The 22,616-nt window shown below is 35.3% G+C and overlaps 2 protein-coding genes across 10 annotated transcripts in view; one reads left to right on the top strand and one right to left on the bottom strand.

The window, feature by feature from the left end:
• LOC126759941 (mucin-5AC) overlaps nt 1-11,823 on the bottom strand; it is a 129,590-nt gene extending 117,767 nt beyond the window's left edge. The window contains exons 1-2 of one of the 6 annotated variants that reach the window (XM_050475181.1): nt 11,733-11,823; nt 10,696-11,135 (exon numbers count right to left, since the gene is read on the bottom strand). In XM_050475181.1, coding sequence (XP_050331138.1) covers nt 10,696-10,785 — 90 coding nt within the window. In that variant the 5' untranslated portion in view covers nt 10,786-11,135; nt 11,733-11,823. Of the gene's footprint in view, nt 1-10,695; nt 11,136-11,383; nt 11,577-11,644 lie in introns of those variants that run through there. The other 5 variants (XM_050475177.1, XM_050475175.1, XM_050475176.1 and 2 more) reach the window with 5 other exon arrangements.
• The window catches only part of LOC126759943 (monocarboxylate transporter 5), a 272,426-nt gene that overhangs the window by 107,310 nt on the left and 142,500 nt on the right, over nt 1-22,616 (top strand). The window lies entirely within an intron of this gene.

Below are 22,616 nucleotides of genomic sequence, written 5' to 3'. Positions count from 1 at the left end.
ATTAATGAATATCTAATATAAAAACATATGTAAAATATTGTAAAATTATGAAAGAGATACTGAACTATTTGAACTAGAGTAACATGCGGGTAAATAAGCACAAAATAACTGACGATTCTGCTAATTAAACAAGTAACTAAAGTCCGGTTACTGTTTTCAAAGCAAAATATTTTCTCCGACTATTGATTACTTGCACATTTTCTGGCACAAATTTGATTTAAGTAATGAAACGACTGCAAATAAGTGACACCGTTTCCACCTGCCAATATTTGTTTGTGTTTTAGTCACCATTTTCTGACATTTCGAATAAATTAAAGCAAATTGCCCATACTAAACTCGCTGCCAATCAGTTTGAGCGAAGATTGATGACTCCATTTAACATGTTTATTTCGAGTCTCTGTTGACTACATGACAATAAATAATAATGAAAAAAACTTGAGCGGCGTCATAAAAAAGTAATCTAATGAGATTACAACACGAACATATTAAATAAGTGCAGCGATAAATAAAATTAAGTTCGCTCGGCAAACAAGCGCGGCCAACTATAACCAGGGCAACGACAGGGGAGAATAACAAATTTGTTGCCAGTATATACCTGAATACCTAGCGACCTATATACACACATAAAATCATACATTTACAGCGAAAAATATTTGTTTGCGCTGCAAAAACCACCGACAACTGTTGATGGATGAATGAAGTCGGTGTGGGTAATTCGTGGTGACACAGTTACCGCTGTAACCGATTGCGAGTACATTTGTCAAAAGTCGCCAACAACAACTATAACAAAAACAACAAGCACATTAAATAGCAATAAAAACTAACAACAACAAATATACGAATTATAAATGACAGCTGCGTTTTTGTTGTTGTTAAAGTTGAGAGTACTGTAAATAACCGGAAACAACAACAAATAAGAGAAAACTTTAACCTTGGTTACAAAGAAAATATAATGCCCTGAACAAATTAAAAAGTTTTCATACAAGAATTCCATTTTGATTGGTCGGTTTGTATGGCAGCTATATGCTATAGCGATCCGATCTGAATAATTTCTTTGTAGGTTGTGGCGTTGCTTTGAAAAATATTATGTACAAAATTTCGTGAATCCATCTCGAGAAAAAAAAAGTTTACCATACAAGAGCTTGATTTTTATCATACAGTTTGTATGGCAGCTATAGTCTATATTGATCCGATCTCAATAATTTCTTTGGAGATAATATCATTATTTTCAGCACTTTTCTATACCAAATTTCGTAAAGATATCTCGTTAAATGAAAAAGTTTTCCATACAAGCTCTTGATTCCGCTCGCCAAGTTTGTATTGCGGCTATATGCTATAATCGTCTGATATCGATGATTTCGACAAATAAACAGCTTCTTGAAAAGAAAATAATGTGTACAAAATTTCAGATCGATATCTCAAAACCTGAGAAAATTGTTTGCATATATTCAGGCGGACACACAGCGCACAGAACGGACATGGTGAAATCAACCGACATCCTCAAGCTGATTATTTAAATCCATTATTTATAGTATATCCGACGTTTTCTTCTGGATGTTACACACTTTGTGGCAAACTTAATAGATCTCGTACTGGGTATAATAAGTGAAAATTCAAAGTTTGTTTGAGCTGTATGCAGTAATATGAATTTTGGGTGATAAAACAACAAGTCAACCGAAAAAGCTGTTTCATATACATATATACAATTTACAAATATATATGAATGTATAAGATACTGAGCAACCAAGCAAACTAACTTCCCGCAGCCAACTGTTGGTGGCACTTAAGCAAATGAAATTTGAAAATAAATTGGTGAGGCGAAGGGGAGTTACTACCGCGTTGCAGCCGCAAAGGGCTCGAAAGCAACGAAATTTTGGATTTATTTCCGTAGTAAATTTTGCGAAATTATTTATTTCCCCCCCTCAAACACAGGCACACACATATAACGCTTTGCTTGTGAGTAAACAGTGTAAGCGTGTGGATTATGAGCCCCAGCACACACAGTAAGTGGCACAGCGTACTGTTTGTTTGCTTTCGACGAGTTGAGTCGCATAAACACGCGAGTTGGCTACAAGACAGGCGCTTGTTAGCCGCTTATTGTTTGTTTACTTTTGCTTTAATATTTGTTTCGCTACATTTATGTTTTATTGCTGCTTTATATGCTTGTTGGCGTGTCCTTTTTGGACCCTTTCGTTTCGTTACGCATGCAAAACACGTAATTTTCGACGTTCAAACAAATCGCCTACACGCAAAGCGGTAAAAATCTCTGCCGCCGCGGTGGGATTTCATACACACGCACATACATGTATTTATATACTCACACATACAAGCATGTGTTGCCTGCCTCCGGCATTTGTATGCGTGCTGCGTTTTCGGCGAAGAGAATGCCAACAAATGACGGCTAACCGAAAGCGTCAACTGTGATTCGCCGCTGTCCCGGCGACGGCAAACCAACGCACGTGGTATATGTCGAAGCCCCCTTCAAAATAATGACGGCGAAAGGTGAATGAAATGCGAAGCGGTTTTTTTTTGGTTGTTTTAATAACGCTAACGTTTCCGGTAGGCTTTTGTGTAGTTGTGATGGTGTTGGTGTTTTGCTTGAGTTTTCGATGTACTTTTTCAATAGTGTGTTAGTTTATGAAGTAAGTTAATAAAAATTTTACATAAAAAACTTTGGACTTCAATTGCATTTTTTATAGCATAAAAGGGTATAAAAATACCTTTATCTTAATTCAACTTGAACAACTAGTGGTATAAATTTTTTTATTCGGCTAATGTTTCTTTATCTTTGCTAATAATGTATGTCAAATTTCGTGAAGCTATTTCATAAAAAAAAATTTCCATACAAAAGCTTGAGTTTGACCAATCAGTTTGTATGGCAGCTATATGTTATATTTAACTGATCTGATTATTTTGCTTAGAGATTGTAGCGTTCCTTCGGATAATATTCTCAGCCAAATTTTATGACGATACCTTCTTCAATAAAACAGTTTTTCCATATATGGGTTTGAGTTTCATCGATCAGTTTACATGGCAGTCGTATCCTATAGTAGTCTGATAAGGGAGATTCCCACAATTTAGCAGCTTTTTTGGGAGAAAAGGTCGTGTACAAAACTTCAAAAAAACTCAAAAACTTCGCGTTTATACTGGCACCATTTATACTATATATGTATACATTTTATAGTATCTCCGACATTTCCTTCTAGGTATTCCGTATTTGATGGAAAACTGGTACAGGTTATAAATATACGTATAGAGTAAATATGATAGCCTAGACTATCGCAAGATAAAAAATAGAGAAGAGCTTAGCTTTGGCAATTAGGTTCTCCAGTGTTAATTCACAAAACGATTTTGTTGATCTTGGATTTGCTGAATTCATTTACCCCAATAGCCAACCCCCTCTATTAGCTGAGTATTATTGAAATGGGAATTTTTCTTAAAAAAACAAACAAACAAATAATGATACTCAATAAAAAGAATAATGCAACCAAATACTATGACTTTATGAAAAAGTGGCAAAACAAAATTGTAGAATTTCTCAAATCAATTGGTCTCAATCAAGCCTTTTTTCCAAGGTTTTCCAAATCATCTGTATTATATAAAATGAACTGTCGAGGAATTTTGATAATAAAATAAAATTTATGCTCAGAAATAGTTCTTGATTTGGCCACTTTTGTTACAAACAGCGCTCCTCTTTTATCAATTTAAAACCATTGGACGTTTACTGGGGTTTCTTTTATGTGTTCAAGAGTTCACTTTGATCTCTATATAATTAGTCAGCACTTTAATGCTTAAGGGGGTATTTTAGCGTAGAAATTTGAAAACTCGAATGTCATATATAAATAGCTTTGATATGCTAAAATATTGCCTTCACAATATTTTTCAAAATTCAAACTTTTCTCAAAGTTTTCAATTCCATCGGTTGGGTATTAACATCAAATTTAAACGCGCTTTTTCCCTAAGCCACTGTATTCGATGCGGTCGTTACGATATTATAATACCTAATCAGGCGTTTAACTTGATCTTTGGCATGAAAATTCTTTGTATACATATATATCTGTCTATCATACCTACATTTGTATCACCAAAAACTGAAATTTTAAATTTTTAATGTTTTCAAAAAATTTCGAGAAAGCTAAAAAATTAATATTCAAATCGATCTTTATTTTTGAAATTTCGCTATTTAATAAAGAGAAAAAGAAAACATGTCAGTTGTTTTACTCATACGATAATGATATTGAAGAATGTGTCAATGCTTTTGTTCCAATTAGCCACAAAGGTAGAAATCGTGACAGGGAGTCCGCGGCCTTCTCTTTCTACTTAAAATAAGCATAACTTTATGAATTTTTGTTTCGGTGTCTTAATTTAATTTAGCGTTCTCTTGAAATATACACAGCAAGCGATAAAAGAAAAGAAAATAGAAATATCAATTAATTTTGTATCAATTGCCGACAAACACTCGAAAATTGGGTCTCAGGACTACAAGATCCTCTTATAAAATAAAACAAGAAAAAACGTTAACTTCGACTGCACCGAAGCTAAAATACACTTCACAGGTGCATTTCTTTTAGTAACTATGTGTCCAGTTTGTATGGAAGCTATATGCTATAGTCAACCGATCTGAACAATTTCTTCGGATATTACGTTGTTGCCTTAGAAAATAATCCATACCAAATTTCGTGAATATATCTTGTCAAATGCAAAAGTTTTCCATACAAGAACTTGATTCAGATCGTTCAGTTTGTATGGCAGCTATATGCTATAGTGAGCCGATCTGAACAATTTCTTCCGATATTACATTATTTCTGTGAACAATAACCCATACCAAATTTCATGAAGATATATCGTCAAGTGAGGAAGTTTCCCATGCAATGTTATATGTTATACAGGTCCGATAGCAGTTCCGACAAATGAGCAGCGTTTTGAAGAGAAAATGACGTTTGCAAAATTTCAAAACGATATCTTAAAAACTGAGAGACTAGTTCGTATATATACAGACAGACAGACAGACAGACGGACATGGCTAAGTCGACTCAGCTCAACATACTGTTCATTTCTGGGTGTTACAAACTTCGTGACAAACTTAATATAAACTGTTCAGGGTATAAATATCTCAAATATATGTGAGGTTATCCAATTCTTGAAAAACAGTTCCCAATTATTTACATTATTCAATGTTGTATTTTCTCCAATAAATATTGTTCAGTACGCGTCATTTTTGGTATACTGGGCAAGTTAAGAATTTACTTTAAAACTCTATATAAAATGTATGTTATCATATATCATTTAAGAGCACACAACGACTTATGAATACGTTGATTGTCCATTAAGGTCCATATTTTGTTTACGGATGTTTTCTGACTCAAAAATTTTAACACTCTTAAAATTACTCAAATATTAATTTTGTAGGTGTGTGACTCTGCTAAAATTATTTTCCTTACATATAGCTAAGACACATACCATTCGCTGAGAAATATTTTATTTAGTCTTAATTGTTAAGATTGCATTCGTTTCTTATATCCTTCAAAGAATTTTTCTATTAATCATCTTTCAACCCACTGTGCTTTGACTCACAGAATCTTTCTAGTTGTCACATTCCCCTGCACCTAGCCAAGCAATTTCCTTTCAATAGCTTCAGCCAACCAACGCATAAATGCTGTTGCCTAAAGCACTAATGCTTCTTTTTGTTTGCAAAACATTCTCGCCCAAAAGCAACGCTGCTGTTGCGCTGCTTGACATTTGACAGTTTTGAGTTTAATGGCGCTTGACAGATGGTTATGACTGTGTAACTTGAACAAATCTATGTGTGAATAGGCAGCATTCAGCTACAATGTGTTCATACAATGCTTATTGAAACTTGAAAGGCATTAAAAGTGAAAGTAATGGTCGGTCAAGGTGGAGTACCGAATAGAGCTGAATCTAAACTGTTGATAAGAGGAGGAGGACGAGGCACTGTGTGGAAGCGAGAATGAATAAATGGCAATTTTATTGCAAAATAAATGAAGAATAAATTGGGGCATGTTGTTGTGACTGTATGGGAGCTTGAAAGTTAAAATGAATGAATCATTTAGCGTAACGAATGCCATTTGTAAATTGTAAAAGCGTTTACGAATTACACTTTTATAAATATTTACAGATTGTATTTCTATTTTATTGTGACTGTAAAAGGAGGAAAATATAGCAAAGTATGGGTGTTCAAGTTTTCGTGATATATAAAATAACTGTGAACAGCACTATTAATGCTCTGTGCATTGGCTATGATGGCAAATAGATCAAACCAAACGACTGACTAGCATACTAATGAGCGTTAAACAAGCCAAGGGCTGGCGCGCAGCAAAGTATGCAACGAATTCAAACATGACTGGCATATAATGACGCGACCTTTTTGTGTTTTATTTTATAAAATATATATTTATTACACATAGAATCTTAAAAATGTTTATTCTTGATAGATTTTTTAGTGACGCATATAGACTTGTAATGTGCAAATAAAATGTAGATGGGAAAAATGTAGTAGTTTTAGCAGCAATCTTCACATATCCGCTTTCACTTTGCACGCTGAGTTTGTAATGTTTTTGAACGGTAAAAAGGTATTTGAAAACGTCAACCAGGCCAGTGAACATAGAAAAGTAAATAGAGCAGACAATGAGATGACTTGCGAATAACGAACTTTGAGCACGTGACAAAAATTCCAATTTTTTTTGGGCTGCTTACAGAGGTATGAAAGTAAAGCGCAGCGTTGACGAGAGTGGAAAGGTATAATACATGTGACAGATTGAAAAAAACTGGAATGGAGAATACAGAAATTCACAGTACATTTTTGAAATTTAAAAATAGTTCTTAGAAATAGATACTGAATCATATTTGTATCAAATATTCTTACTAAGCGGATTTTTAAAGTAAAAGCGGTATATGAAATCAATGACCCAAATGATTTCTTGACTAATAAACATATTGAGTTATATTCCAAATAGAAGTCGAACCAATTTGCTATTTTCAATACTCGCTTCTAACTACTCATATTTCAAAATGTTAACTAAATTTGTTGGGTATTACATTGTTTTAATGCTTACTACTAATTCTTAACAATTTTATAGAAGATTATCGATATCTAATTATTCTTTCAACTTGAGTCAAAATTGACAAATTAACGACTCTTCGACTTTATTCAAATATAAAAAGACTATTAGATGTACTTTAAACTGCAAATTTTGAAGAAAATGTTCTCTATTATGGTAAAGACGGCAATATAAATAAATCATACGTCAGTAGCTAAATCCTAGGTTTCCATTAAGGGATTTTAAAAGTAAATTTATAGTTACTTATTTTTTTAGTTATTACCAAAAGTAAAAATCTAAACTATCCTTTTGGGTGGATGTTCAAAACTTTGTCTTAGAAAAATTATTAAATTATTATTAATTCGTCCAAACGTTGGCACATGGTAGAAATGAAAATTTGAAATGGAAGCTGAACTAAAAAGAAAAGCTATTTCTAGTTCTATTTTGGAGCAGCTCCTTTAATTCGCGTGTGATTGTGGTTTAAATAGGAATAATAACACTAACATTTTCTGATGAGTTTTACTCTAAAAATTTTTTGAAAATTTTTGTTTTTTTAAGAAAAAATTAATATAAGGACTGTACCGAAAAGAAACTGCACACTTTCAATTCAATATTTCTCACGAACTAACCGGTTGATCACATTGCGGTAAGTACCGTTAGAAAGCGTGATCAGTTCTGCTTCTATTGTTTTTTCTTTCTCCGTTATTTGTTATTTCATTTTCGCGATGGGTCGAATCAAAGAGCACGTGCGTAAGCAAATTGTGCACAATTACTGCACTGAAAAAAGCATTTCATATAGAAAGCTTGCAAAACGGTTTAAAGTCAGTGTAAATGGTGTAAAAAATATTATAATAAAGTTCAGTGAAACCTGTTCTCTTAAGGATTTATCAAAAAGTGGGCGAAAAAAAGGCCCTAGTGATCCAAATCTTGAAGCAAATGTGTTGGCCTTAATAAACGAAAATAAATCAATGTCTGTGCGCGATTTGGCGAAAAAAGCTAAAACGAGTGCTACTATGATTCAAAGAGTGAAGCAACGGAATAACTTAAAAACTTATAAAAAACAAAAGATTCCCAAAAAAAGTCAACGACAAATAAAAATAGGGAAAACAAGACTACGGAAGTTGTACGAACGTTTGCTAAAAGATTCTGTTGAGTGTGTTATAATGGACGATGAAACATACGTAAAAATGGACTCAAGAACATTACCAGGTCCCCAATTCTATACAAAACAAAAAGATGGTACTGTCGACCAGTCAGTGTCAACAATTGAAATAGAAAAATTTGGCGAGAAAATACTCATCTGGCAGGCTATTTGCTCTTGTGGCCTTAAGACCACTCCTTTTTTCACAAAGGGTACTATATCGGCCGACATTTATAAGAAGGAGTGTCTAAACTGTCGCCTAATACCATTTTATAAGAAACACATCGTGTCAACAATATTTTGGCCTGATTTAGCCACAGTGCACTATGCTCATTCTACTTTGGCTTTGTTGAAGGATAACAATGTCAATTTTGTTAAAAAAGAGGAGAACCCTCCAAACGCTCCAGAATTTCGCCCGATAGAGAAGTATTGGGCAATTGTCAAACGGAATTTGAAAAAGGATCATCGAGTTGCCGAAAACGTCAACGAATTTAATGAAGGGAATTAAACGAAAAATTCGGCAGAAATTAAGAGAATAATTTTTTTTTACTAGTTTTAATTAAAAGTGGATAAAAACTCTTCTATTTGTTATTAAAAAAAAGTTACAAGCTCAAATTAATAAAATCCGTTAAGTTACAAATAAAAAATTGTGTGCAGTTTCTTTTCGGTACAGTCCTTATTTAATACGACTTACAAAAATTCGTATTATCTTACTAAAGCTATAAAAAATAATATTGAGGTTTAGAATTTAGCGGAGATATTGGTAACGACGATAAGGTTAGAGCTTTTTCGTAAGGGTTATAAAAATAATTTTATCATTAGCCTTCCGTTGAAGCAAGATGTTAAATTCATAAAAGAAGTTCGTTTTGAACCAGTGAAATTTGGTGGATTTATTGGACTCAGTGACTTGAAAGTGGTCAATAATATTAAAAGAATTACCTTTTTCAAGCAACTGCTGTGACTTGAGTTATCATCAAAAAGGTACTAAAAAAATTTGTATACATACAATGTGAGAAAAAAGTACCCGGAAATTGAAAATAAGACGCAAATTATTTAATTATTCATCAATGTTTATTTTGCCAACACTTTTCATAAGCTCTTTTTGACATAGACTTCAACTCTTTCAACGAAATTTGTTTTATCTCTTCAGTATACTGAAAACAGGTTCCGCGGAGCGGCATTTTCAGTTTAGAAATCAAGAAAAAACGACACGGAGCCAAATCTGGTGAATACGGTGGTTGATCGATGGTAATCATTGCGTTTTAAAAGCAAAGGGACCTGATTGCAGTACTCTTTTTGAAAAGAATTCAGCTTTATCGCGACGAGTCGAGCAAGTACGCGTTGCATACCCAAAATATCAACCAAAATCATTCAAACAGGACTCGCGAGAGATGTCGGGCTCTCTTGCCATCTCTCTAACGCTTGCCTGACGATTTTAAATGGTGCTTTAATAATGCTTCACTTTTTTAATATTTTCATCAGTTGAAGAGGCCTGTCTTCAACGATCTCTCGACTGCTTTTGAAGGCTTTGTACCACTCGTAGGCTTGAGTTTTTGATAAAACTGAATCACCGTTAGCTTTTTCCAACATTTGCAATGATTTACCACACAAAAGTTTGTTAGAAATACAAAATTCGAGACAAATTCTTTGTTCGATATTTTTGCCCATCGCAAAAATCGCAACGCACTACTAATTACAAGTTCCATGTGCCTTTTTCGTACAATGTCTGAGCAACCTTTATTAATATTAAAATGTGTTTATCGAAAGTTTTAACAGCAATTTGCTTGACGATTCGAAGATGAAACCGGTACAAGTGTTATGTTCGACCTGCCTCCATCTTGTTCATTTAATTTTTAGTTTCATGACATAAACTCAAATTGCTCAACACATTTCTAGAGTGTTGTCAAATAATAAATTATGCTTTTTTGCAAACAGTTTCTTTTATGTATTTATCAGACATTGAAAATAGAGTATTTTTGCTTCTAAGATTTCCACAGAGCAGTACGGAATCAGAGCCGATCACGTGTATAACTCGAAGAGTATATAACTTTTTTCTTCAAAAATGTTTCTGTTTATTTTTCAGATATGTGGATACAATAATTTCGAAAAGTATTTGCAAGTGTTAAACAACATTATTTACACCAAAACAAAATAAACAGATTTTTTCAAAAAATAAATTTTTGAAACCTCTTAAGTCTAGATGGCTTAATAAATTTTTGTTTTAAATATTGTTTATGTTTAAAGTTTTCTTTTACGAAACTACTTCTATTAAATTTATTTATTCACTTTTGTTAAATGTATCACTCACATATCAACAAGCCCTTACAAATGCAAATCACACATCTCTTTTCGAAATAGTTATTAAACTTAATTTATTCACCCAAAATAACACAAGCGTATACGCATTAAACAACGGTAACTATTTCTCATATTCTATTTTCTAATAAAACTTTTGCTCCGAAATTTTAAAAATTGCCAAAAAATATTTGTACTCACCGCACGTGCCTCGGTACGCGTGCCAAAGTGGCTTAACCCCAAAAGGATGACTAACCAAAACTGCAACGATGCGACGCTCTGCAGTGACATTTTGTGCACTATTTTATAACGGTGACTTTGGCAGCAACAAAAACTTGTAGACAAAAAGCAAGCAAACAAGCGGCAGCTGCAATTTCACTATGACAAAGCACACAAGAAATCTGTGTTACTCTCTGTATGTATTTGTTTGTTTGTTTGTGTGTGCGACTGCGAGCTGGTAAAATATTAAAAGCACCAACACACACGCACGTTGAACTGTAAACACACACTGAATAAAATTTGGCACAAATTCAACTGGCTTCTGCTGCTAGTGTTACAATTGTTGTTGTTGTTGTTTAATAAATATAGAACGTAACACTTTGTGTTCGCACTAGTTAATGTTGTTGTTGTTTTGACTGTTGCTGTAAAAAACATGCATAAATAAATAAATAATAAACACACGTGACACACACACACACGCACACAAACAAACGCGCGCGGGCTGAGTGCGAAACGGAACTGTCTAAAGCGCTTTTCCTATTTATTTATGCATTCGTATGCGTGCATGTGTGTGTCGGCATGCAGCGCGAGCAATAAGTCAAAGTGCCTTGCACAGGAAAAACACTGCAGCGAGGACGCTTAGGCTTAACAAGCAGCGACAAACACATACACATGCATTTAAATGCAAAAAAAAAAACACTTGTGCGAAAAAGCGCCGCGGGTCTCAAGCGTTTCAGCGCGTGTTGAAGCGGAAAGTGCGCTTTTGTCGACTGACTGACCGACTGTCTGTCTGCTACACTGGTTGATTGGCTGGCTAAAGAAACGGTAAATAGCACACGGCTGTCTAAGCAATCGCAGAATGGCAGAGAGCGCCGCCGGCACACAACACAGTATTTATTCATTTATTTCTTTATTATGTCACTAGCGTTACTTTAATATTTACATTTTCGACGGCGCAAATCGCCTCCAGTACACTTGTGAAACCGTGCGCTTCAAAGCACACACATACACCCACGTACACAGAAACTCTGTCTCTGTTAGACTCAAAACGATAATCGAGTCGTTGGCTCGAATTGGCTACCGCACGCGTTCGCTGCCCGTTTGATTCTGCCGTGCCAGACATGGCGACGCTACTTTAAAAACCCAATAAGCCGCGTATCCTTTCGTACGTCGACGTTGGCGGCGAATTCGTGCCGAAAACTGTGCTTCACGGCGAATTCAGCGCACGAAGTGTGCGTCGCTCGTGCCAAGCGAGCGCTCTCAACTTCAGGCCTCTCTCAAGGCCATTCGGCTGCTGTCAACTTGACAAATTCTACTCCGCTTTTTTCATCGCACATTCCCTTGCACACTGACTTTCTTCGTTCGTGTTTTTGTGGCGCTTAGTTTTTGTGTTAATTCTTCGCGTGTTGCATATTTGTTTTTGTACGGCTTTTCGTGCTTAACTGCACTTTGTTCCTTCCTTTCTGGTTATGTGTGGGTGGGTGTGTGTGTTTCTTACATTTATTGCTTTTGGCACTCTTTATACCCTGTACAAGGTATATTAAGTTTCCGATGACGTTTGTCATACCGGTGAAAGAAAAATCGGAGATCCTAGCAAAAAACATATACATATTTAATATGTTATATTGAGTAGTCGAAAAAGTCTTTTCGTATTTCTATTCAAACTTCAACTTATTTCTTTTTTATTTATTTCTTATATTTATAATGAACGTTAATGAACCAACTATGTACCAATTTAGTCGACCACTTTCTGCCATTTTTCCACTCGACACATTATTCCATCAGTGTAAAACTTTTCTGGTTTCTCGGCGAACACCTGCGACAAGTAATTTTCACAGGCTTCTCATGAAGCCAACTTTACTCCAATAAGGGAGTGTGGCAGTGACCGAAAAAAATGGTAGTCCGGTGGTGCAAGGTCAGAGCTATATGGTGAATGCATCAAAACTTCCCAGCCAAGCTCTCCCAGTTTTTGCCGCGTCACCAAAGATGCGTGTGGTCTAGTGTTGTCCTGATGGAAGACGAAACTCTTTCTGTTGATCAGTTCTGGCCGTCTTTCCCGATTGCTTGCTTCAATCGTATCAGTTGGGGACAGTAAAATGTAAAATCAATTGTTCGACCAGGCTGCAGCAGCTCATAGTGGATGATTCCTTTCTAATCCCACCAAATACTCAGTATAACCTTTCGAGGCATCAATCCTGGCTTTGTGACCATTTGTTGAGCTTCACCACGGTTGGACCATGATCTTTTTGGCACATTATTGTCGTATTTGATCCATTTTTCGTCTCCTGTTACCACTCGCTTCAGAAATGGTTCGATTTCATTTCGTTTCAGCAAAGAATCGCAGATGTTAATTCGGTCCAAATTTTTCACAGCCAATTCATGTGGTACCCAAACATGGAGCTTCTTTTTGTAACCAGCCTTTTTTAAATGGTTCAAGATCGTTTGATGATGATTATTAAGTTCCTTAGCGATAAAACTTCACAAATTTCATTGACACAATGTGTTCGAAATACGAAAAGACTTTTTCGACTACCCAATATATCATAACTATAATCATCTTGACGAGCTGAGTCGATAAAAAGATGTCCATCTGTCTGTATAAGCTAGGCTACTAGGCTTAGTTTTCGAGGTATCGATCTGAAATTTTGCCCATGTCCCTTTTTCTCCAAGAAATTGTTGGAATCGCCGATATCTGCTCACTATAGCTTACGGCTGTCATACAAACATAACCATCGGTATCAAGTACTTGTATGGAAAGTTATTTCCAATTTACGAAATATCTTCAGAAAATTTGGCATGGATTATGGTTAAAGGCAATAGTGAAATCTCCAAAGAAACTGCTAAGATTGGATCACTATAACATACTATATAGCTGCCATACAGAATGACCGATGAAAATCAATTTCCTGTAAGAAAATTTTGTACTTGTGAAGGGTATTATAGCTTCGTTGCAATCGAAATCAGTTTTTGTTGTTATTGCTTTTGTTGTATGCTTTTCATTTGCCACTATCTTCTCAACGCTCAGCTGTTTTTCTCAATCCAAATAAGTTTTATCTGTTTTTTTAGCTTTTTGCAAATCTTTTTATTATCCTTTTCCTTTAATAACAAAAATGTGTGCGTCCACATGTTGCACTCACACACTTTTCTAATTGTAATTTCGGTTATCATGCTGGCGTTCGCTTCCACCCGCTCGCCGCTAGCAACGCATCTTTCATTTTCGTTTTTAATTTTGCTTGCTTTGACTGCCATATTGCCAGGTTGCTACGTTCTGAGCTCATATGTGCGTGCTTGTGCTCCCTTTGCCATTTATTAGTGCGAAATTTCATTTTTGCTCGGCTCATGTCAGCTGCTCGGTTTTTATACTCTTGCTGTTTCTGTTTTTGTTGCCTTCACTGGAAATGTCCTGTCAACGACAATGACACTAGCTTCGAGCTTATTTCTTTCAACACATTTCCTTTGTCACACAGACGGGACGGACAGCGGGGAAATGCCTTCAAAGCAATCTCATGAAATGCATAAGATCCCATGTATGCATATCTTAGTCAGTAAGCTAGCTGCTAAAGCCAGTGTGTTTTTGAAAAACATGTAAAATATAAATGAAGGAACACAGAGAAATGAAAGCTCATTTTGTGTTAAAGACACCTGTATTGAAACGCTTAGAGCGGAGCCTGTTAAAAAAGAAACAGATTGGTTAGAAAAGAGTTATTGAGGCAAATATTCATACTAGCCTTGGCTAATTGAGTTTAGCATAATGATTGGTTTAGTTGAGTCAAAGAAAAGGTGGACATGCTCAGTTCTTGATTGTGTTAACTTGTGATGCAATTAAAAGAGTTAGACTGGTTCATAAATTTTTCCAAAATTTTCCAAATGCGAAACTCAATGGGGGACCTTAGAATACATAATATTTTATTACATACAGACGGAATATTTCGGTATACTTTTAACTTCAGTCGATGGAGATCCATTGATACATGTATATATGTTCCACAGATTATAATAATTTATGCTGGAAGCTTAAACCAATTGAGATAGACTTAAGATCAAATCTGACCCGGACTGGTTCATTTAAAATATTTTTTTCTAACAGATTAATTAGTAAAATGTTAATGCTTGTGTGATGTTTGATCTTTTGGTGTGTGTTAAGCAGATGTTTGATAATGATGCTAAAATTTTCTCTGCAGAAATTGAATCTCAAGCGAGTCGTCATTAATTTCTGATAAAATTCAAAAAACAACACTCGAAAAGCGTCTTGAGATGGCTGATGTTCCGAACATATCGCATAGTACGACGCCACTCATATTGGCAATGTAACACTCATAGCAAGAAACCTAAGTCTTATTTTCATAAACGACGTCGAGCAGAGCTCGCAAAAGAGATGCTTGACATGATGATGAGCATACTACATGCATCTAATGCATCATTACTGGTGACAAGGGTTTATGATTACGACGACGACCATGCAACCAATCTGGCGAATGACGCTACAAAAATGAACTAATACCAAACTAGCAACCAAACAATATTCGAGATATTGTTAATATATAAATAATAAATATAACTCCGCTCACTCCCAAATATTACGGTACTGTTAAAAACTACAAAAATCAATAACTAAATACTTTAGAGACATTAAATTTTACTTCCGAGATGGTATGGGAGAGCTTTATGGGAGCCGGTGTGAAAATTGAACAATAAGAGAGGTATCGCTCATTTTTTGGTGAAACCATATACCTGACTGACCGATTTCGTCTAAACTTTGTACGTAGTATTCTTATCATATGCCTATGTCACAGTGTGAAAATGGGCAAAATATTATATATAACACATATTTAAATACCACTTGATTTTTTCATTTACCAGTAGACAAATCAAGAAGCAATTAATATCACGGGATACGATCCGAAAATATCGGATAATGTGTAAGATATTTACTTAAATTCAGACAGGATCCTTTCTGTGTTCGGGTTGAATCGGGTCGATACTACTACAACTTCCATAGACTAAGTATAATGATCTTCGTTTTTTTGTCAAATTTTATGCCAAATGTGTCGGTGTATGAGTTATAAATAGCATATGTACATACGTTTGACATCTTAATGTATGTCCCAGGCGTTAATTCTTGTAAGTTGCAGGAGTATAAAATGTTCGGTTGCACCCGAACTTAGCCCTTTCTTACTTTTTTTTTATTTATACATTCGTCTACATTATGTTGTCTTCTTCAGATTAGTCCCCATGTGATGTTATGAACTTATGCCGGAACTTCTTTCAATCTTCGCAACACTTGCCAAACTTGATAGTTTAATTTAATAGCCTTTAGCTTTTTCAGCGATATTAATCTATCTTGCATAACGACGGCCCTTTAATGTTCTGACTAAGCGAGAATATTTCGCTTAACTTTACGTATTTCGGTAATAAATTCTATTTTATTAAACGAAAAAGTTTTATGATTTCTAGTCGGCTTTTCAATAATGTTTTGATGTAATATTTCGGGTTTTTTCTTGGACATTAACAAGCTCATGGCTGAAATGTTAAATAATTTTTTTTTTTAATAAAATGCACCTGAACCAGAATTTTGCCATATATTTATGTGATTGATTACTCTTTACTGTTGCATAGAGCCTCAAAAATGTTCCGTCGTCCCAAAGCATTGAAGGATATGGTCTTTATACGAGTACCTTACCAGATGATGTTTGCAATAATTAATTCGATCGAGCCGATCTTCTTCATTCTATATTGATTTAATATTGACTTCTGTTTTCTTGCGAACTTCAGTCAAGCGGCAACCTCTTATGCCTCTAGTGCCGGTTATTCCTTTATTGCGCCTATGGCGCCTGATCAATGGCATATGATACAAAAGAATTGATTTAATGATTGGTTTTAGAATTTCCTTACTTTTATAAAGGAATGTTGAACCGAATAGTTATATTGACAACCATTTTTAACTTTGTGCAAATATTTTTGAGCAAAGAGAAACACTTTTTATGTGTTATTATTTACTGGATATCAGTTATTATTTCAGAAGATGGTTTGTATACTTATTTGTTTGCAAAGTGCAGTCAACATATGTTCACCAAACCGTTCAATATACTTGGCTTATTATTAATTTTACGATGAAATTTCAATCACATTAGACCCGAGATACTTTGAATATTTATTAAGACATTTAATGACCAATGTCAGATAGAGTTCTCTTATATCAGATTTGCAGCACATATTCACGGAAAAAGAAACCGTACACCCCTTAAGGGGTTATACCAGTGCGACGCATGAAAAATTAGGAGATTTTCGTGAATTTTTATAAGAGAAAATATCTTCAACCATATTTTAAGATTTTTATACAAAAATATAGAAAAATAACGAAGTTATGGGCTGTCTTCGGAGGTGCCAAAAAAAAAGTGCCCCAACTGCTGGCATGATTCCGGCCGAATGAGTTGCTGAAACAAACAAATTTGAAAAGTTTATTAAACTTAAAGATATTTCTTATACAATGACTTACGATCTTTAATCAATATCAATAATTAACAAAATGGCGTAGTTTTGAAAAAAAAAAAAATTGTTTTTTTAGTTAAAAAATTATCGTTGTTTTAATGCCAAATTGACAATTTTCAACCAATCAAAAAGATCGTAGGTCATTATATGGTAAATGTACTCAAAAATACTCAGTTTTAATTTGAAGTCAATCGGTCAATTTCTCATTGAGTTAGGACGCCAGCAATTTTGAAAAATGTCATTTCGAGAAAAACGCGTTTAAAGTTTCACTTATGTATATACTATATGTTTGCACCTCCGAGCGGTCGATCTTTAGAACGCTGCCATCCAACAACTATTCAAGATACGACCTTCCCGATTTCACAGATATTTATAGAAATGTAAGCTATCGAAATAGCAAATAAAAATTTTTTTTTTTTTTTTGAAAGTGTCACACTGGTATAGCCCCTTAAGTGAAGGTAATTTAATGTTACGTATACGTGGTGTATCACCATCACGTCGTACTATTAAGACGATTTTAGTGCAATTAAGTAAATACAGCTCGTAGAACAAGTGAAGGTGATGGCAAAAATAAAAACAGCATAATGTTAAAATGGAATTAAAATTTAATGGCGGTAGTTGAAAATCCATTTGAGTTTTAGCGGAAAATTTTTAATTTAGTTAGCATCAGCTTTCCTCCTTTATATTATTTATTCTTATTATATATATTATCTAGATGCTCTCTTGAATTGACTTGATTCATTATATTGAAGTATTGGTATTCTTTAAGAGAAATGTGCTTTAATTAATGTTTTGATTTATTAAAATCTACGACTTTAGAGAACTTTGAGATGCAACTTTCTCACCAGCTAAATCATTTATAAAACTGAACGCACTTTCCTGACGTCTTCTTCTTACGCGATTATAATCCAGTTTACAACAACGCGCCAAACATTTCTTCTTTTTGCTGTTTGGTGCCAATTAGCGATTTCAGTATTAGCCAGGTCCTTCTCCACCTGATCTTTCCAACGGAGTGAAGGTTTTTTATACTCTTAGAGCTTACTTTCTCCACTTACTTAAAAAAAACCTCAATCTACAACTTAATAAATTTGTATATATTCTAAACAGTTATTTTTTGTGAATGTACAGCAAGAATAGAAGTAAATTTTACTTCTATCTAAAAGGAAAGCTAATAAAGGAATTTTATGCAGTAATAGATAGTACTCAACGAGCTACTTAAACTTTTATTGGATGTATAGAATATGTTCGTGCTATCGATTGCAATCACTTTTTGGCTTCGGTGAAAGCATTACGCAAATAGCTGCATCATCTAGGTCAACCATCTATACTTATTCTAGCGCTTGTTTTTATTCTTTTTTCCATATGTTTTTTTTGTCTTTGTGTTTCGTATTTAGCTGAAAGCGTCTAACAAATGATGTGCTTAGCTCAATTTACTCAGCATTCGACGGCTGCAGCCACTTTTCGTTATTTTTCGATTTTGTTTTCTATTTTTACTGGTCCATCTTTTATTCAATGCCGCAGTTGAAATGTTTTTCTTTTTTCTTGCTGTTGTTTTCATTTTGCGCAATGAAAGTCTCAGCTATTTTGCGCTAAAACAAATGTGCCGCCATTAAACGGTACATTGCGTGTAAGCAATAAGCCACGTGGGTCATTTATCAAATGCATGTGAGTTCGCTATCTATTTCAATTCAGATTGAAATTTGAATGAGGCGATTTTTTTGATGGAAGGTAGAAGTCTGAATTGTTTATTCAAAATAATTACCTTTATTCAATGATATTGATGTCGAACAAATAAAAAGAACAGTAATAGTAAAATGAAACATAAAGTAGAATACACGAGAATTAAGTGATCGAGGAGCAGGGTATAGTTATCAGTGTCCACCAATGAGTTGTGAACTTTCAAGATAAATTATTTCACGTAGAATCTTTTTGTTCTAAACAAAGGTATATGATTTATTTAAATAATTCGCTGCTGATAACAAATAACTTTTTCACAAACTCACATACTTATCATGCTTGAAGATATTCGATGTAAAAAAATAAACAGTTCCGCTTTTAACATAAAAACTATTCTAAGTTTATTTTTTTTCACAATAATACTTTCGATTCTAAACTGGTTGTGTGGATTTGTGAACCTCAGTCAAGTTATTTTTCATTGGCCGTACGACCCTTTTACAAGAACGTATGATGCACGAGGTTTATCCAATCGAGCAAAACTGTTAGCAAAACCTTCATATTTGACCTAGGTTAGGATTAGGCTAGGTTAGGTGGCTCATCTAAAGAGATCGCGCGTGGACAGCTATATGCAGTCCTTCGTGAAGCCATAGAAAAGGAGAACTCTTGCGTTCGGTCTAATAAATTAACAAAACGCTTAGTGGCCAATACAAATTTGCACAGCCATTTAATTTCCAATCCCACCAACTCGAAGGGATGGCTGAAGCTATGGGCATCTAAGCATTTTAGCCTTAACCTCCCAAACGCGAAACAGGCAAGAAGGAATTGTTGAGATATTTTCACCTTTTCTTCATGCATACAGCTTCTGCAGATGACATCTAGTAAGATTCCCGCCTTACAGCATGGCTGCAAATAGGGCAATGGCATATTAAAACCTTGACAAATGTAGAGAGACTAGTCTAGATCTCTTGCGATCAATCTGAGACCAAAGAATTTTGAGACAGCGCATATACCGATGGTGGCTCAGAGCTGGCCAAGTTCCAGCGAAGCCCAGCTATCTAATAGTAGAACACAAGTTGATACGGGAGCATCGACCCGCTTACATTCTATTGATAGCAGTTGAAGCGTGCCTCTACTTGCTAGCTCATCAGATTTATCGTTGCCAGCGATTCCATAGTGACCCATATCAGTCCTTAACCAACTCTGAATGCATTGTTAATGAGTTCAAGACTAGCATCTCTGCTTTGCTATCTGAGTTAATGGTTACTTCTTTGAAGGAGACTACACTGCAGAGAAGTAAATCTACTGTCCCCTTAATGGCTGCAACCGTGGCTTGGAAAACCCTGCAATTGTCAGAAAGTCTGAAATTGGAGTTGATTGTAGCTGCTGGCAGTAAACCCCTCCACCAACCTACCCCACCCATCCATAAAGAAGCTCACCACCCACAACTCCTTCGCTGATGTGGGCAGAGAAGGAGCCGCCCTGAGTTCGGATTGACATGACTCCACGATCCAAGTGAACCGGTGTAAAGTCAAAGTGTATAAAGATTTCCCAGTGTTTAGGCATGTCTTCATTTTGGAACCCAGTTTCCCCTTAGTCTGGTAGCAACTTTTGCAGCCATACACCTTCCTGCGATATCCACGGTGCACCACATATGCCGATGAGTGTCGCACGTTGAATGTTCTCGACTTTCCGTGCAAATGTGGTCTTTTCTTGAAAATTCCACCACATAAATATTGCACAGAACATAATGGCTTTGACTGTGGTGTCGTAGAGCCAGAGGACTACTTTCGTTGAGAGACCCCATCTTTGCCAATGGCTTATTTACAGCAGCATAAGACAATTAATGTCTTTTTTCTCTCTCTCCGATATTTGGCTTTCAAGAAAGCTTCCTATCCATGATGAGCCCTATATATTAGGGATGAACGTAACACTAACTCATCTCCAGGCCCTTGGGATGTATCCCACTTTTATACAGTTTAGGTGTCAATAAGCTGCGTGATACCTTAATAGCTTGCGGCAGCTGCGCTGGTATGATGCTATCCGGTCCGGACGACTTGAAAGGTTTGAATGAATGGATCATCCAAGTTAAGTGCAGTTCCAGAAGGTCAACAAAGGCTGTGCAATTCTCTTGCAGCACCCGGAGAAATACCAGTTCCAATTTGCGTCCTTAACCCACGGGACTGGGTTCTTTGCTAGGCTTAACTATTAACTTAAACTATTAACATTTGCTTAAATTAGAAAATACACTTTAAAGCAGAGTTAGTTTCTTTAAGCGGAAGGTACCCTTATATACCTGTACATGTCAATGCATTGTATATTTGCCTTAATTTTATTTTAATTTGTTGTGAATACAATAGTCCATGCTACTTCTAAAAACTTAATGAGTGATTAAAAACTAGTGAAGAGAAACTGAAAACTAAGGCTCACCGGCTGAAGCTTTTATGATAATGAAACAATATTTGTGAATGTCCTTACATACATATATATACATAGAAATATGCACTCATACATATTATACATATTTATCTCCAACACTCTCCTTGCTATACATCATCTTCTTTAATTGAATGAGTCTTCCTTTTGTGTGAAATACTTTTTGCCTATTTCTTCAATTCCAAGAAAGGTTAACAGCTAAAAATAAATTTACAAGTAAGCAGGCAACTTTATTGTTGTTTGTTTCTTTTGACCAAATTAAATGTCATGATCCTTTTACGCTCCGAAACATAAAAGTTAACCACATAAATGGTCAACCCGCATTGAACTTCAAACTAATTTTGCAGTGTCACGCACCGCACACGAACACATACAAGCGCACACACACGTACACACTTACCGCTGTGATGACACGCTGTCAAACTGTAACTAAAAAGAAAAGAAACTTTCTTTCTGTAATTTCTTTATTTTCTTTAAAACAACAGTTGCGTATTTTTAGTGCCGCAGGGCAGAAATGAGGAAGGAATGTGCGTGCGAGCATGCTTTTAGAGTTGCCACTGAAATTTCTTTCCAACAAAGCAAAAACATAAAATTGCGAACATTTTGCTGGGCAGCGGAATTTAAAAAAAAAAAACAAAGCATCTACTTAGCGAAGCACATAAGCGAAAGGGAGGTTCGGAAAAATTCCTGTCCGCTTGCTGCGCGCCAAAGAGGTGATGTGCCGGCAAGCAGCCCTGTTTGTCCTATTTAGTATTGCGCAATTTGGCTAGCAATTCGAGCAGTGACCAGTTAGTGCGCACTTAGCAATTCTTTTCTCAGCGGTGCTGGAGTTGTTTGATTTTTTGTTGTTTTTTTTCATTCGACTATTCTTTGCTCACTTTGGCTTCCGCTTCACTTTTAATGTATGGCTTTTGCGCGCGCGTTGATGGCCGCTATAAAACTGTCGAAGTGCAGCAGTTTTCCCGCTGCTTTCTCTTATTTAGCGTTTGGCATTTTGTTTTGGTTTTAAAAGTTTTCATTTCCACTGATTTTTACTAGCTCTTATTGTTTCGGCTTTTATCGTTATTTTTCTATTTCACGTTGCTGTTTGCCACTTCTCTTGTTGTATTGTTGTGGGATTTGGTTTTTATTTTCGTGCTTCATATGGGAATTGAGTTCAAATGAATGGGAAGACCATAGTGGTACGCACAGGTTTATAAAGTTGTGAAGAGTATGCATCGGTGGGTATTTATTAGGGTGTCCGTTATTTTCCCAGTTCATTGTTTTTTTGCAAACGCACCTGAAATTTCAATTTTTGCTATAGA

The sequence above is a fragment of the Bactrocera neohumeralis genome, chromosome 5 (assembly GCF_024586455.1).
Source record: "Bactrocera neohumeralis isolate Rockhampton chromosome 5, APGP_CSIRO_Bneo_wtdbg2-racon-allhic-juicebox.fasta_v2, whole genome shotgun sequence".
NCBI classification, from domain to species: domain Eukaryota; kingdom Metazoa; phylum Arthropoda; class Insecta; order Diptera; family Tephritidae; genus Bactrocera; species Bactrocera neohumeralis.
This window is presented reverse-complemented; position numbering and strand designations above follow the sequence as displayed.